The sequence below is a fragment of the Macaca fascicularis genome, chromosome 8 (assembly GCF_037993035.2).
Source record: "Macaca fascicularis isolate 582-1 chromosome 8, T2T-MFA8v1.1".
Lineage (NCBI taxonomy): Eukaryota > Metazoa > Chordata > Mammalia > Primates > Cercopithecidae > Macaca > Macaca fascicularis.
The window spans coordinates 10809196-10823164 of NC_088382.1; the positions used below are offsets into that span (position 1 = coordinate 10809196).

At 37.5% G+C, this 13969-nt stretch overlaps 1 protein-coding gene across 26 annotated transcripts in view; it reads right to left on the reverse strand.

Annotated features, from left to right (window-relative positions):
- Window positions 1-13969, reverse strand: part of MSRA (methionine sulfoxide reductase A) — a 413664-nt gene that overhangs the window by 377686 nt on the left and 22009 nt on the right. For 7 of the 26 annotated variants that reach the window (XM_074000263.1, XM_074000260.1, XM_074000253.1 and 4 more), the window contains exons 1-2: window positions 3485-3971; window positions 3210-3284 (exon numbers count right to left, since the gene is read on the reverse strand). The exons of 11 other annotated variants lie outside the window; for them this stretch is intronic. Coding sequence is in view for 6 of the 15 variants with exons in the window: in XM_074000238.1 (XP_073856339.1) it covers window positions 148-238 (91 nt within the window). In the remaining 9 variants the exon portion in view is untranslated. Of the gene's footprint in view, window positions 1-147; window positions 3285-3484; window positions 3972-13969 lie in introns of those variants that run through there. 8 more of the 26 variants (XM_074000254.1, XM_074000249.1, XM_074000255.1 and 5 more) reach the window with 3 other exon arrangements.

Below are 13969 nucleotides of genomic sequence, written 5' to 3' on the forward strand. Positions count from 1 at the left end.
GTCCCTGTGCCCAGCATGGCTGCTTGGATTACACAGAATAACAGGCAAAGGTATTTGGTAACCTGAAAAGGTATCCACATTCATCAATTATTCCTATCCTCTCCTCTACCCAACTACATTAGGAATTCCTGTGGGCAGCTATTCTACCTTTTGCCTGGCACAGAGCAAGTCCTCTGGGAGTATCTGCTGAATGACCTCGGCAGTGTATACCCGCGGCCGAGACACTTCTCATCTCCATTCCATGGGCCAGCAGCTCTGCCTCACGCTTGGGCGACCAAAGCAGCCTACAAGCACATCTCCTCGGATCACGTGACTTTTATCTCCTCTTCAAAGATGAACCTATGCCTCCTTTTTGTATCAGAGAACAACTGCATGGAATAAAGTTAGGCCACTGAGTTAAATGCACTCTCTCTCTCTCTCTCTCACACACACATACACACACACGCAAACCACTAGAATATAGAAAGTGAACTGATAGGTCCATTTAAAATACACCACCCCCTAGCAAACTTTCTTTCAAAGGGCCATGCTGGCCTCAGGATGTGGGATGGGCCTTATCTTCCTCCTTTGTCTCATAACAGAAAACAAAGGAAAGAAAAAAATCCCACATAAACGGGCCACTGTTGTTTACATTGCAGCCACATCTTGGAAGGTTCAATTACACCTGCTTTGACATATGTAAGATCCAGCATATGAGCAGGGGCTCAATCTTAGTTTCTTCCTCCCTGATTTGAATTGCTTATTTTACATATCTGTCAGAAGACTTGAACAACTCAAGTTTTTTGGCCAATAAAATGTAACCACCAAAATAGTCATAAAACAAGATTCTTACAGCTACGTGTAATACAATTAATCTCCTGATTTTTTATAATCACACTCTACAATATGTGTATTGTGCAAGAAAAGTGAACATACTTTGTTGAAATAAATCTCATTATAGTACTGCCTTTTTCTATCTAGGCGTTTAAACTTTATTTTAAATCTATTCCCTCTTCCATCCCCATTACCCAAAATAACTTTATCAATAAAATATTAGCATATTTAAGTGAGCGCTCAATAAACATTTGTTGAATAAATGAATAAATGAGTCAGTAATTATAAAATACTGGACTAATGCTCCCTGAGAAGTTCGCATTAATTTGTAGAATAATGTGCTTGCATGTTCAGGTACACACATCAAAATGGAATTTAATAATAGGCATCAAGTAGCAGTTAAATATTAATGCATTTCTGCCTTAATAATTTTACTTTGCAATATTATACAATTCAAACAACAACAAATATGAGCTGAGATAGAGTTCATTTACAATCAAACCACTAGTATTTATATATTTTAAAATAAGATTTGAAATATTAATACTAATATGGAAATAGTTAATAACCTAAATGTCAATGTGTTTGCAGTACAAAAGGTCTAAAAGCAAAGAAGCATGCATTATGTTACAACTAAATGTCTTTTTAAAAAAATGTAATCAACGCAACTTCTTAATCACACTTTTTTAAAACAAAAAAAGCTTGCACAAAGACATGTCTATTATACCCGGTTTACAAGGAACATCTTTATAGGAGATTTTCTTTCATTTTAAGCTATATAATGAGTAGGCCAGAGAGAAGCTACTGATAAGAAACTTCAGTGACTATAATAACTAATATTTATCAAATTTTAAGTTTAATACACTCTGTAAAATATAGTTTTACCAGTATCAAAAACTTTAATATTTCTTAAGATATATTCTGACATATTTGTCTTTTAATTCACCTACTTTTGATCATACTGTTAGAAAATAATTGGACATGAAATAGTTTGGATATAAGTTTGTTCTGAGTTCGCTGCAAAGAAGTTAAGAAATCAGCTAGCAAAATTATTTTAACTTCAAGAAAAAAAGGCCTTAAAAAATTAAATAAGTTATATATTTAGCAAACCTAAAAGGCAAGAAGTTATGTTAAATGTTTAAGAAGTAAATGGAAGTAAATATAAATCGGCAATAAGACGGTCAGTACTAAAATGAAGCTCTCATTTAAACTTATTTGCTGAACTTTCTTTTTGTTTCATATATTGTTGTTTTTAGTAGAGGCATGAATGATCCTGTAATCAATTCAAAAAGGAAGACTGCAGTCAGGCAAACATTTCCTTCCCAGTGCCTATCAGCATGTCTTTCATGTCTTGGCGTCCATTTTAGGAGTATCAGCGAGATAGTGTATAAAGGAGCTTATTAAACAAAGGTTGTCATTTTGGCAACACACATAAACGTTAAGTGATTTCATTTTACCGAAAATCAAAATGTTGATTAATTAAAAAGTTGAAGAATATACTTAAGCTTAACTGTTCAAACTCCTCTGATTTCATATATTTTTCAATCATATTTATATATTAAATGCCATTTTCAGGATTGCTGATGTGTCACTATAATTTTACAAAAAACATCTGAAACAATTGATCATTTAAGGCGCGCAATAATGGAAAGCTATAGACAGGTTTTTATTGTCGAAGGATTAACAAATCAATGATTACATACTCAAAACAAAAGCACAGATCCAGGGGCAGTCTTTCATACTGCCCAAAATGATGAGTACTTATGTGAATAGATACAATTTTCCTGTATTCTTTCAGCATGTAAAATAAAAAGAAAATACATGAATATAGGAAGTCATAACCTAATCCTACAACTCAAACTCTCTTTAAAAACAGAATACTTACAATGAGGGTGGTCCACAGTAACACATGCCTTACAGTTAACCTCTCCTACAATAATGCTGATTTTTAAGAACAGAACTATCACAATCCAATCACAATCAGGCCTAATAGGAAGGATTTATTGTTCAGAAATTAGATATAAAGTATATATCTAAGTAAAACACCAGGTAGTATTAAAAAGAAAATCGGTAAAGTTTCTAAATTTTCCTTCTACTTAAAACATTTTGAGAGAACCAGAATCGTTTAATTATCAAATCTAATCAACCAAAATTAAGGAATTTTTCTCCAAGTATTGCAAACACAGCTCACCACTTCTTCTCCAAAAGATTTAAATTTCTATTCTCTACCATTCCCAGCCATTTCTGCCAACATCATAAAAATCACCTTTCATCATTTCCTTCTCACAATGAGAATTCACTAATCGCATACATCTCTTAGACATAGACACCTCCCCACCCACCTCCCAAAAATGGTTCAGAGCAAAGACACACAAAAAAATAATGACCAAGCTCACATTTCTTGTTTGCCCTTCAAGCGAAGTCTGGTGTCTTCAGCTTGCCTTTCTGGTCTTCAGTGTTGTCACTAATTGCTGGGGGATGTAGTTTAGGACAGCATGAAGCAGCAGAAATAAAAGCTGTTGCTTTAAGAAAACGTTTTCTTAAACACATGGATAAAACAACTTTTACTCTGACTTCCTGGCTGGGCTGCATAAAATCTTAGAAAGGCTCCTTGAAAAGTTAATGTCTATAAATGTCTAAAAATAAAATAAAATAAAATCTAAAAACTTACGTTCTGAACACATTCCGAAGGATGTCTTTCTGATTTGATTTGAAAGCAGGTTTGTGTTGATGAACAAACTTTATTTTGTAGAAAATTAATATTCCCTCTATTAGAAATTTGCCTTGCCATCTTCTATATTAATCCTGTCTCTCATGGTATAATCATACATGCAAAAAATCAAATATGGTATTTCCCAAATGCATGGACACTGTGGAAGCTTCGTTTTGAAAAAGGCTTTTATTTCCCTTAATACTGGTGACTAAACGTCATTGTATGTACCAACACTTTCAAATAGCCCAAGAGACTTAAAAAGCCTTCTAAGTTTGAAAACCAAAAAGTTCTGAGTTTTTCTGTACCCCAGGACGGTTTTCTTTCCTGAAGCTCAAGCCGAGAAAGCAGACAAAAGAAGCTGATTTGACTGAGCTGTGCCAAGTCTTGCCTTTTTTTCTTTCCTCAGCTCTCCCTCTGCCTCTCTCTCTCCCTCTTTCTCTCTCTCACTCTTTTGCTCCCAGTATGGCAACCTTCCGAGCAGTCTTGGCGGAGGTCCAGGCTGTGCCAGTCTGTCTGAATTCTTGTCTCCAAAAGATGTCCTTTGCGGATCAATTAATACATTTGAAAACAGGAAACCGTGGTACGGTACCCAAATCCTGGCACCAACAGCATCGACTTCTGCCAAATCACCTTACAGATTTCATGGTATTCTACCTTTCATAATTATTACTAACATGTTCCCGGAGCAATAATGGAGTACTAGAAGCCATTCACTGCTCAGCAATAAGGAATCTGTTCCCTAGAAATGTCCATATGCGACATATGCACAACCTGCAATAAATCAAATTTCTCCTGTGAGAAGAGATGTATGTAACTTTAATAAGCACCACATACTGTATTTCTTTTTATAAGACTTGCTTTTCCTTGTCCTGCTGCAAAGACTCATGGGAGAATAGAAACGGAGGCAAGCAGATTAAAATTAAAACTGTATGCCCAGAAATGTCATGCTTTATCCTATGGAGAACGAATATAGTTTTGATTGATCTGTAACTTTATTTTTAAGGAGGCCCTAATACAAACTGTACCTATTCAAAATTTTACTACAGATGGAGGGAGGAGAAGAGTTCTTTTGACAAAACAAATAACAATAAAAAAGAAAAATAAAACATCTAGGGTAAATTTAATAAGAGTAAGTATCTTTTCATATTTTGACATCTCAAGTTCTAACATAGTCACTTGTTTACTTAATTCATATTAATACAATATAATAAGATTAAATAAGTACTGTTTGCTTTCATTTTTACCATAAACACCTTTTGAAGCAAAACAGCCAGTCTGTGCTTCACACACTTATCTGGTTTAAGAAATCACTTTTACCTATGAGGCTTGAACATAGAAAATAGCCACATTCTAGAATCATCATTGTTTCATAGAAAGAACCCAGAAGAGTGACTTCTAGTCCTTGATTCTGTCACTTTCAAATTTAGATAACTCAAGGTCTCAAATTGCTAATCTATCTAGTCTCCTCAGTTTGCTCATCTACCAAATATGAAAATCAGTGACTTCTTACACTTTGCTCCCAAACTACTATGTTTATGCACATAGTATACCTTCATCCTAACTGCATAGTAATTAGTTAAGTATGTGTGCTTTGCCAATCAAATGTGTCATCCTCACAATTAGGATCATGTGTCACTTATCTAAGAAAACAAAGTCTTGCATAGAGCCTTCCATATACAGGTGTTCAACAAACCTATTAAGTGAATAAGTTATGGGAACAGATCACATAAATATCACTCTGAATGACAGTGAAAACCACATATTACTAAACCATAAAGTTGATAGATCAAAAAAATGCTACAGAGATATCATAAGGGTTGAACTAAAGCACTGACACAAGCATCCTGTGCTGTCCTTTCAAACAGGGATGATGATATGTGGGCAGGCTAACAGTGAATTTGTAATTCAAAACCAATAACCTGTTAGTAGCCAAAGACTAAAGAGACTCTTGAAAGCAGCATGGGAGAAGCGACTCATCATGTGCAAGGAATCCTCAGTAAGATTAACAGCTGATTTGTCATTGAAAACCATGGAGACCAGAAAGCAGTGGGATAACATAGTCAAAGAGCTGAAAGGAAAATAACTGTCAACTAAGAATTCTATGTCAGCAAAACTATTCTTTGAAAATGAAGGAGACATTAAGACATTCCAGATAAAAACAGAGTTCATTACTAGCAGACTTGCTCTACAAGAAATACAGGAACGTTTCCACCAAGCTGAAATGAAAAGACACTAGACAGTAAATCAAATCAATGAAGAAATATAGGAGTAAGTATAAAGGTAACTGCAGAAGTGAGTATTTTACAAATAGTATAAATGTATTTTAAAACATGCCATATAGTTTAAATTTTTTAATATTCTCAAACATTTCTAAAATATTTAAAATGGGATAAATGTACTCTTTTCTGTCTGATTTAAATGACAAAAGCATAAAACTGTTGTTATAAACCTATGTTGAAAAGCACACAATGTATAAAGAGGTAATATGTGACAATAAGAGTAAAGAAGGAATAGAACAGAGCTATATAGGAGCAAAGTTTTTGTATATTATTAAGTTGGCATTAATCTGAATTAGATTGTTATAAATTAAGATGTTAACTGTAATCCCCAGGGCAACCACTAAGCAAATAACTCAACAATATAGAGGAAAATAAATGGCAAGGAAATTAACATGTTACTTGAGAAAATATTTAACATAAAATAAGGCAGTAATAGAAGAACAAAAAAGACAAAGATACATAGAATACAGCCAAATAGCATAAATAAATCCTATCTCATCAGTAATTGCATTAAACTTAAATGAATTAAACACTCCAATTAAAAGACATAGATTGGTAGAATGGATTAAAATTTTAAAACATAATTCAACTATATGCTGTCTACAAAAGACACACTTTATACTCAAAGACACAAAAAGGTTGAAAGTAAAACTATGGAAAATATATATACCATGCAAATGGAAACCCAAAGAGAGCTGGAATGCTTATACTAACAGGCAAAACAGATTTTAAGAAAACTCTTGCTACTAGAGATAAAGAAGGACATTTTATAATGCTAACAGGGTTAATTCATCAAGAAGAGACAACCAATATAAACATACGTAAGAACAGAGCCCCAAAATACACAAAGCAAAATCTAAAATAATTGAAGAGAAAAATAGGTAATTCAACAATGATAGTTGGAGACTTCAATACCTTTCATTCCACAACTGCTAGAACAGCTAGACAAAAGATCAGCAAGGAAATAGAAAACTCGACTAACACTATAAATCAACTAGTACCAACAGACATCTACCGAGCAATATACCCAATAACAGCAAAATTTTTTTTTTTTTTTTTTTTTTTTTTGAGAGGGAGTCTCACTCTGTCACCAGGCTGGAGTGCAGTGGCACGATCTCAGCTCACTGCAACCTCCACCTCCTAGGTTCAAGCGATTCTCCTGCCTCAGCCTCCCAAGTAGCTGGGACTAAAGGCATCCGCCACCACGCCTAGCTAATTTTTGTATTTTTAGTAGAGATGGGGTTTCACTATGTTGGCCAGGATGGTCTCGATCTCTTGACCTCATGATCTGCCCACCTCGACCTCCCAAAGTGCTGGGATTACAGGCATGAGCCACCGTGCCCGGCCAGAATGTACATTCTTAACGACACATGGAACTTTCTCCAACAGACAATATGTTTAAGGTTATAAAATGAACCTCAATAAATTTAAAATGATTGAGTCAAAGTGTGTTTTCCAGCCACAATGAAATAAAAGTAGAACTCAATACAGACAAAAAAAAAGAAAGGAAAAATCACAAATATATGGAAATTAAATAACACTCCTAAATAATGAAGAAATAATAAAGACTAGAGTGGAAATAAATGAAATAAGAACAGGAAAACAAATACAGAATATCAGCAAAGACTACTACAGACCCTTTACCTCACCTCTATTAGAATGGCTATTATGAAAAAGATTAACAAAAACAAGTATTGGCAAGAATGTGGAGGAAAGGGAACCATCTACACCATCGAAAGGAATATGAATTAATACAGCCATTATGGAAAACAGTATGGAGGTTCCTCAAAAATTAAAAATAGAACTACCAGCCGGGCACGGTGGCTCACACCTGTAATCCCAACACTTTGGGAGGCTGAGGCAAGCAGACTGCCTGAGGACAGGAGTTTGAGACCAGCCTGGCCAACATGGCAAAACCCCATCTCTACTAAAAATACAAAAGTTAGCCGGGCATGGTGGCATGCACCTTTAATCCCAGCTACTTGGGAGGCTGAGGCAGGAGAATCATTTGAACCTGGAAGGCGGAGGTTGCAGTGAGCCGAGATCACACCATTGCACTCCAGCCTAGGTGACAAGAGCAAAACTCCACCTCAAAAAAAAACTAGAACTACCATATAATCCAGCAATCTCACTTCTGAGTATATATCCAAAGAAAATGAAATCAGTATACTGAAGACAATGTGCACTCCCATGTTCACTGCAGCATTATTCATAATATCCAAGACATGAAATCAGCCTAAGTGTCCATCAACAGATAAACGAAGACAATACATATGGCAAATGGAATACTATTTGGCCTTTAAAAATAAGACTCTGCAATATGTGACATCACAAAAAATAATACGTGAGGCAATGCACATAATTAGCTTGATTTAGCTATTCTACAATGTATACATATTTCAAAATATACTGTATACCATATATATAATTTTGTCAGGTTTTAAAAATGAATAATGAACATAAGTAAAAATTTTAAACACTACAGACCAATATCCCTTATGAATATAGATGAAAAAATTCTGAATAAAAAACTATCAGACTGAACACAGCAACAAATAAAAAGGATTATAAGCCATGACCAAGTGTGATTTATCCCAGGAATACAAGACTGGTCCAACATATAAAACTCAATCGATGTAAAATACCATGTTAATAGAACCATGTACAGAACCCATATGATCATCTCCACACAGAAAAGCATTCGACAAAAATGCACTCACAAATGCCCACAGAAGCGCTGTTCACAATAACCCAAAATGCAAACAGTCCCCATGTCCAGCAGCTAATGAATAGATACAAGGTTGTTGGGCCATACATTAGAATATTACTCAACAACACAAAGGAAGGAAGCACTGACACATGCTACAGCATGGATGGGCCTTTGAAAAAAGCATGCTAAATGAAAAAGCCAGACACAAAAGTCCGCATATTGCATGATTCCATATATATGAAAGGTTCAGAAGAAACAAATCCATCGACACAGAACATAGCTTATTGGTTGCCAGGACCTGGGCAGAGGGAAGAATGGGAAGTGACTGTCAGTGACTATGGGGTTTCTTTTTGGAGTGAACCAAACATTTTTATGGTTTAATGGTGATGTCTGCACAACAAAGTGAATGTATGAAAAACCACTAGATTGTACATAATAAAATGACAAGCTTTATGGTATGTGAATTTTATCAACTTTTTTAAAGTTGTAGTCCATCTCTCCAGTATTTACAGGTGTTACAACCCAATGTAAACTCACAGAAATCCTTTATAGCCTCTTACACAGACGCAATACTATACATTAGCTAAACACTTATCCACCTGAATCTGCTTCGGGAATCTGCCCAGCTAACTCTAGTGCCTTACTCTGTTTTGACTTCTTGGTTCCATCCCAGCCAACTCCAGCATTCCTGGTTCCATCCAAACACCACTCCCTTCTGCCAGCTCCCTTGGTTCTGGCTCTGAGAGCTTCTGCTCTCCTGGACTGCTAGGCCCTCCCAGAGGCACCCAGTCATTTTTGTCTTCCAACTCACACTGCCAGGCCCTAGGGAATTCAAAATTTTAACAGCTAGCCCCCTCTGCATGTTAAGTCTCTGCTTCCCAGGACTCACTTTGCTCTCTATGTGCACTATGAACCCCAGCAGGCACACACAGACCTTTTCAGTACTAACCAAGATCTGACTCATCTCCTTTCATGCTGCTGTGGTTTGGATGTGGTTTGCTTGTCCCCACCAAGTCTCAAGTTGAAATTTGATACCCAGTGTGATGGTGTTGGGAGGTGGGGCCTCCTGGGAGGTATTTGGGTCATAGGGGCATATCCCACACGAACTGATTTGTGCCATTCTCAAGGGATCAAGTGAGTTCTCACTCTCATGAAATGAGACTGTTTCTAAAGAAATAGATTTGTTCCCTGAGAGTGGGTTGTTACAAAGCCAGGACGCCCCTTGGGTTTGGTCCTTCTTCACAGGTGCTCGCTTCTCCTTTGACCTTCTCCACCAAGTTTTGATGCAGCACAAAGGTCCTCACCGGAGGTCAGCAGACGCTAGTGCCATATTTCTTATATAGCCTACAGAACTGGGAACGAAGACCTCTTTTCTGTATAAATTATACAGCCTCAAGTGTTCCTTTATAGCAACACAAAATGGACTAAGACAAATACCTACCTATCTTCTACCTGCTGTGGTTTCCCCTCCTAGCCATGTCCTTGGACAGGATCCTGCTTTCTATACCCACATCAGACACTGTCCATGGGAATGTGCAATGGCAAATTCACAAATACGGGGCATTTTCCCCTCCAGTTTGTACTGTTTACCTGATTTACTGGTGGCCTCAAAACCTTTTGATTCAAGCTCAAAGAGGAGGTCAAAATGAACACAAAAGGGAAACATAAAAGGAGGTGATTCTTAGAAGTTTTGTTTTTAAAAAAAATAAATTTTACTGTGTATATTTGAGTTTTACAACGTGATGTTATGGGATACATATAGACAGTAAAATGGTTACTACAGTGAAGCAGACTAACAAATCCATCATCTCAGAGTTACTGTGTATGTGTGTGGCAAAAGCAGCTACAATTTACTTATTTAACAAAAATCCCTAATACAATTTTAATAACTTTAGTCCTCATGTTGTACATTAGATCTGTCCTTTGTCCAACATATCTGCTTTTTTAATCCTTTGATCTACATCTCCCCAATTCCTCTCCCTACCTGCAACCCATGGAAACTGCTGCTTTATTCTCTGTGTATTAATATTTGAGATCTTTTTAAAAATATTTCATGTAAGTGAGATTATGTAATATTTCTCTGTGGCTTATGTCACTTAGTGTAACATCCTTTAGGTCCGTCCGTACTGTGGCAAATGGCAAGATCTTCTTTCTTAAGGCTAATACGCCATTGTATACATATACCACACGGTCCTTATTCTTCCCTTGATAGACTTTTTTTTTGAGATGAAGTCTCACTCTGTTGCCCAGGCTGGAGCACAGTGGTGTGATCTCAGCTCACTGCAACCTCATCCTCCCAGGTTCAAGCAATTCTCCTGCCTCAGCCTCTAGAGTAGCTGGGACTGCAGGCTTGCAGCCACCACATTCAGCTAATTTTTATATGTTTAGTAGAGATGAGGTTTCACCATGTTGGCTGGGCTGGTCTCAAACTCCTGACCTCAAGTGATCTGCCCACTTCAGCCTCCAGAAGTGCTGGGATTACAGGTGTGAGCCACCATGCCTGGCCAACTCCTCCCTTGGTAGACATTTGTTTCCACATCTCGGCTATTGTCAATAATGCTGCAGCACACAATGGAGGGCAGACATCTTTATGAGGCAATGATTTCATCTCCTTTAGGTATATTCCCAGAAGAGGAATTACTGGGTCATATGGAAGTCCTATTTTTAACTTCTTTAGGAACCTTCATCCTGTTTTCCATAATGGCTGTACCAAAATACATCCCCACCACCAGTGAACTAGGGTTCCCATAGTTGGTGGTTACAAACGGTAGCTCAGGGAAGTCTTTCTACAGACTTAACAGAAGTCTCTTGCGAGTGGCAGAAGAAACAGGAAGTCAAAATGAACAGACTTCCTCTATACCTGGGGTTTTTCAAACTTCCTTCCAGGGAGCCCTAAAGTCCCCCAGATGCTTCAGGGCTTTGACAGTGGACAAAGAAATGATAAGCAGGTGAGGTTCTAGATCACCCCTGCATTAACTGAAGTATTTGCCATTAAAAGTAATGGCAAAAACTGCAATTACTTTTGCACCTACCTAATTCCTCCCTTTCTGTGATTTATATGTATGAGGTTTACCAGAGCTTTTGTCAGAAAGTCTCCAGCATTTGCAGAACCCATGAAAATTAAATCAAACATGTCTCTCTTAGAAAAAGTTTAAAATCCTTTGCTTTAAGCCAATCTCAGAAAACACTCCCTAACAAAATAACCTAACAAGAAACCTCGAGGGTATGGCACTCTCAGAATATTTACAACGTAAGCTAATATTGTCATCTGAGACTGAAGACTGGAACAGGCAGCCACTCCGCCAACCATATCGAGAACAGACCTACCTCGCCCACAGGACAGAAAATGGAAGACAACTGAGTTACGGACCATTTCCCTACTTTCTTTCCCTCTGGAGGTTTAGATCCTTAGAGCTACAATCTGAAACCCCAAAGAGCACAGATCTGGTCTCCTTTCCCTGCTATTCCTTAAGTGTTAGACACATCCATTCACTCCAACAACTCTCTCCAGCACTGTCTGAACAACCACTACTTGCGGGGCATGAGCCAAGGGATGTGGAGCCCCCGCCATCATGCAGCTCAGGACAGAGAGACGTACAAACAAATAATTATAAATACAGGCCATGCATGAGCTGTGGCAGAAGCACAGACACGCTCTCCCAGGGACACAGGAAGGAAACAACCTGTTCATGAGTCATCCACCAACCGACCAAATGCATATCATTTCACTTAAAGAAAGAAGTTTTAAAAACATACTCATTTCATAGGTATTTATTGTATTTATAGTATGCTGAAATTAGTAAGGCTCTGGGAAACACAGAGGCACATCAGAAAGGTTCCAACCCTCAAGACGCTTAAAGTCTAGTAGGAAGATAAGACACTTTGCAAACACAACCATGCTTTACACGTGACAAGTCTTATCACTGAAACAGCTCCCAAAATCATGTCCTCCATGTTGCCTCCCTGGTGCCATAGAAGATAAACTTCCTTTCCACAAAGCTCCAGTGTGGAATTCTGAGGGCCCTCCTTCCTAAGGCCAATCCAAATTATATCCATTCTCTCTCTCTCTCTCCTCTCACTGGCCCAACTCTCTTCACCTCACCTCTCCTCTCTTTTCCCTCCCCCTCCTTCCTTCTCCACCAGTATATAGTCATGACTCGCATTCATTGATTCATTAAGTCAGTATTTACTGAGTACCTGTTATGTGTGAAATATGAGGTTAGAAGCCACAACGGACATAAAAGTGAAATAAATGAAAGGTGAAATCATGTATTAAGAATAACCACCACAGTAAGATGCACTTTTTAACTCATTCACTCCTCACCTAAGCTTTGGAGGAAAATAGGTATTACTCTATGGATGAGGAAACTGACATCCGAAATTGTGTGACTTGTCCAGACCATCAGATTCATATCTAGGGTACAAAAATGTAAAGCAACCATCCCAGGTTTCATTATTGAATGAATTCACAAAGCTGAAATTAACATAGGTGCCCTCATACATCCAACTTTCTACTTAAAAGTACTTCTTGAAAGGCTAATTGGCATCTCAAACTCAATTTGGCCAAACCAGAATTCTTGGTTTTTTCTCAAAAAGCTTCATTCCTCTTTCAACCTTCCATTAAATGGTAGCACCAACATCCAACTGCTCAACCTAAAAACCCAAGAGTCATCCTCAGTTCATGCCTCATCACCCGCTAGAAAGGCTATTAGGATAAAGATAGACAATACCAAGTGTGGCAAGTACGTACAGAAACGAATCCTCATACGCTGCCAGTGGGAATACAAAATGGTAAACAGTTTAGCAGTTTCTTAAAAAGTTACACTGATCACAGGAACCAGTCATTTCCATTCCAAAATCTGTCCATGAGAAATGAAAATGTGTTCACAAAAAGACCTGTACCTTCATAGAATAATTATTCATCATACCTCAAAACTGGAAACAATCCGAATGCCCAGCAGCATGGTCTATTGCCACTAAGGAATAAAATGAAACAATTACTAGTAAGTGCAACAACACGGAAGAACCACAAGAACACTATGCTAGGTAGAAAAGTCCAGATAGAAAAGACTACATGTTGGATGATTCCTTTCTATGAAATTTCTTTTTAAAAAGAGAACTATAGAGACAGAAAGCAGATCAATTGTTAGCTGGAGGCAGGAGCGCAGACTGACTGCAAAGAGGCAGGAGAGAACTTGTGGGGGTGATGGCAGTGTTCTAAAACTGGACAGCATTGATGGTTTCACAAGTGTACAAACTTGTTAAAAAGAAACTCCACTACTTTAGAAGAGGTGACTTTTGTGGTACATAAATGATACCTCAATATGGACACAGAACAGAAAATATTAACATAGAAAGCATCCAAGGTACTGTATCACATTTTCATTTCTCATGGACAGATTTTGGAATGGAAAGGTACTGTATCGGGCCTTCCGTGGGATATTGAGATAAGGT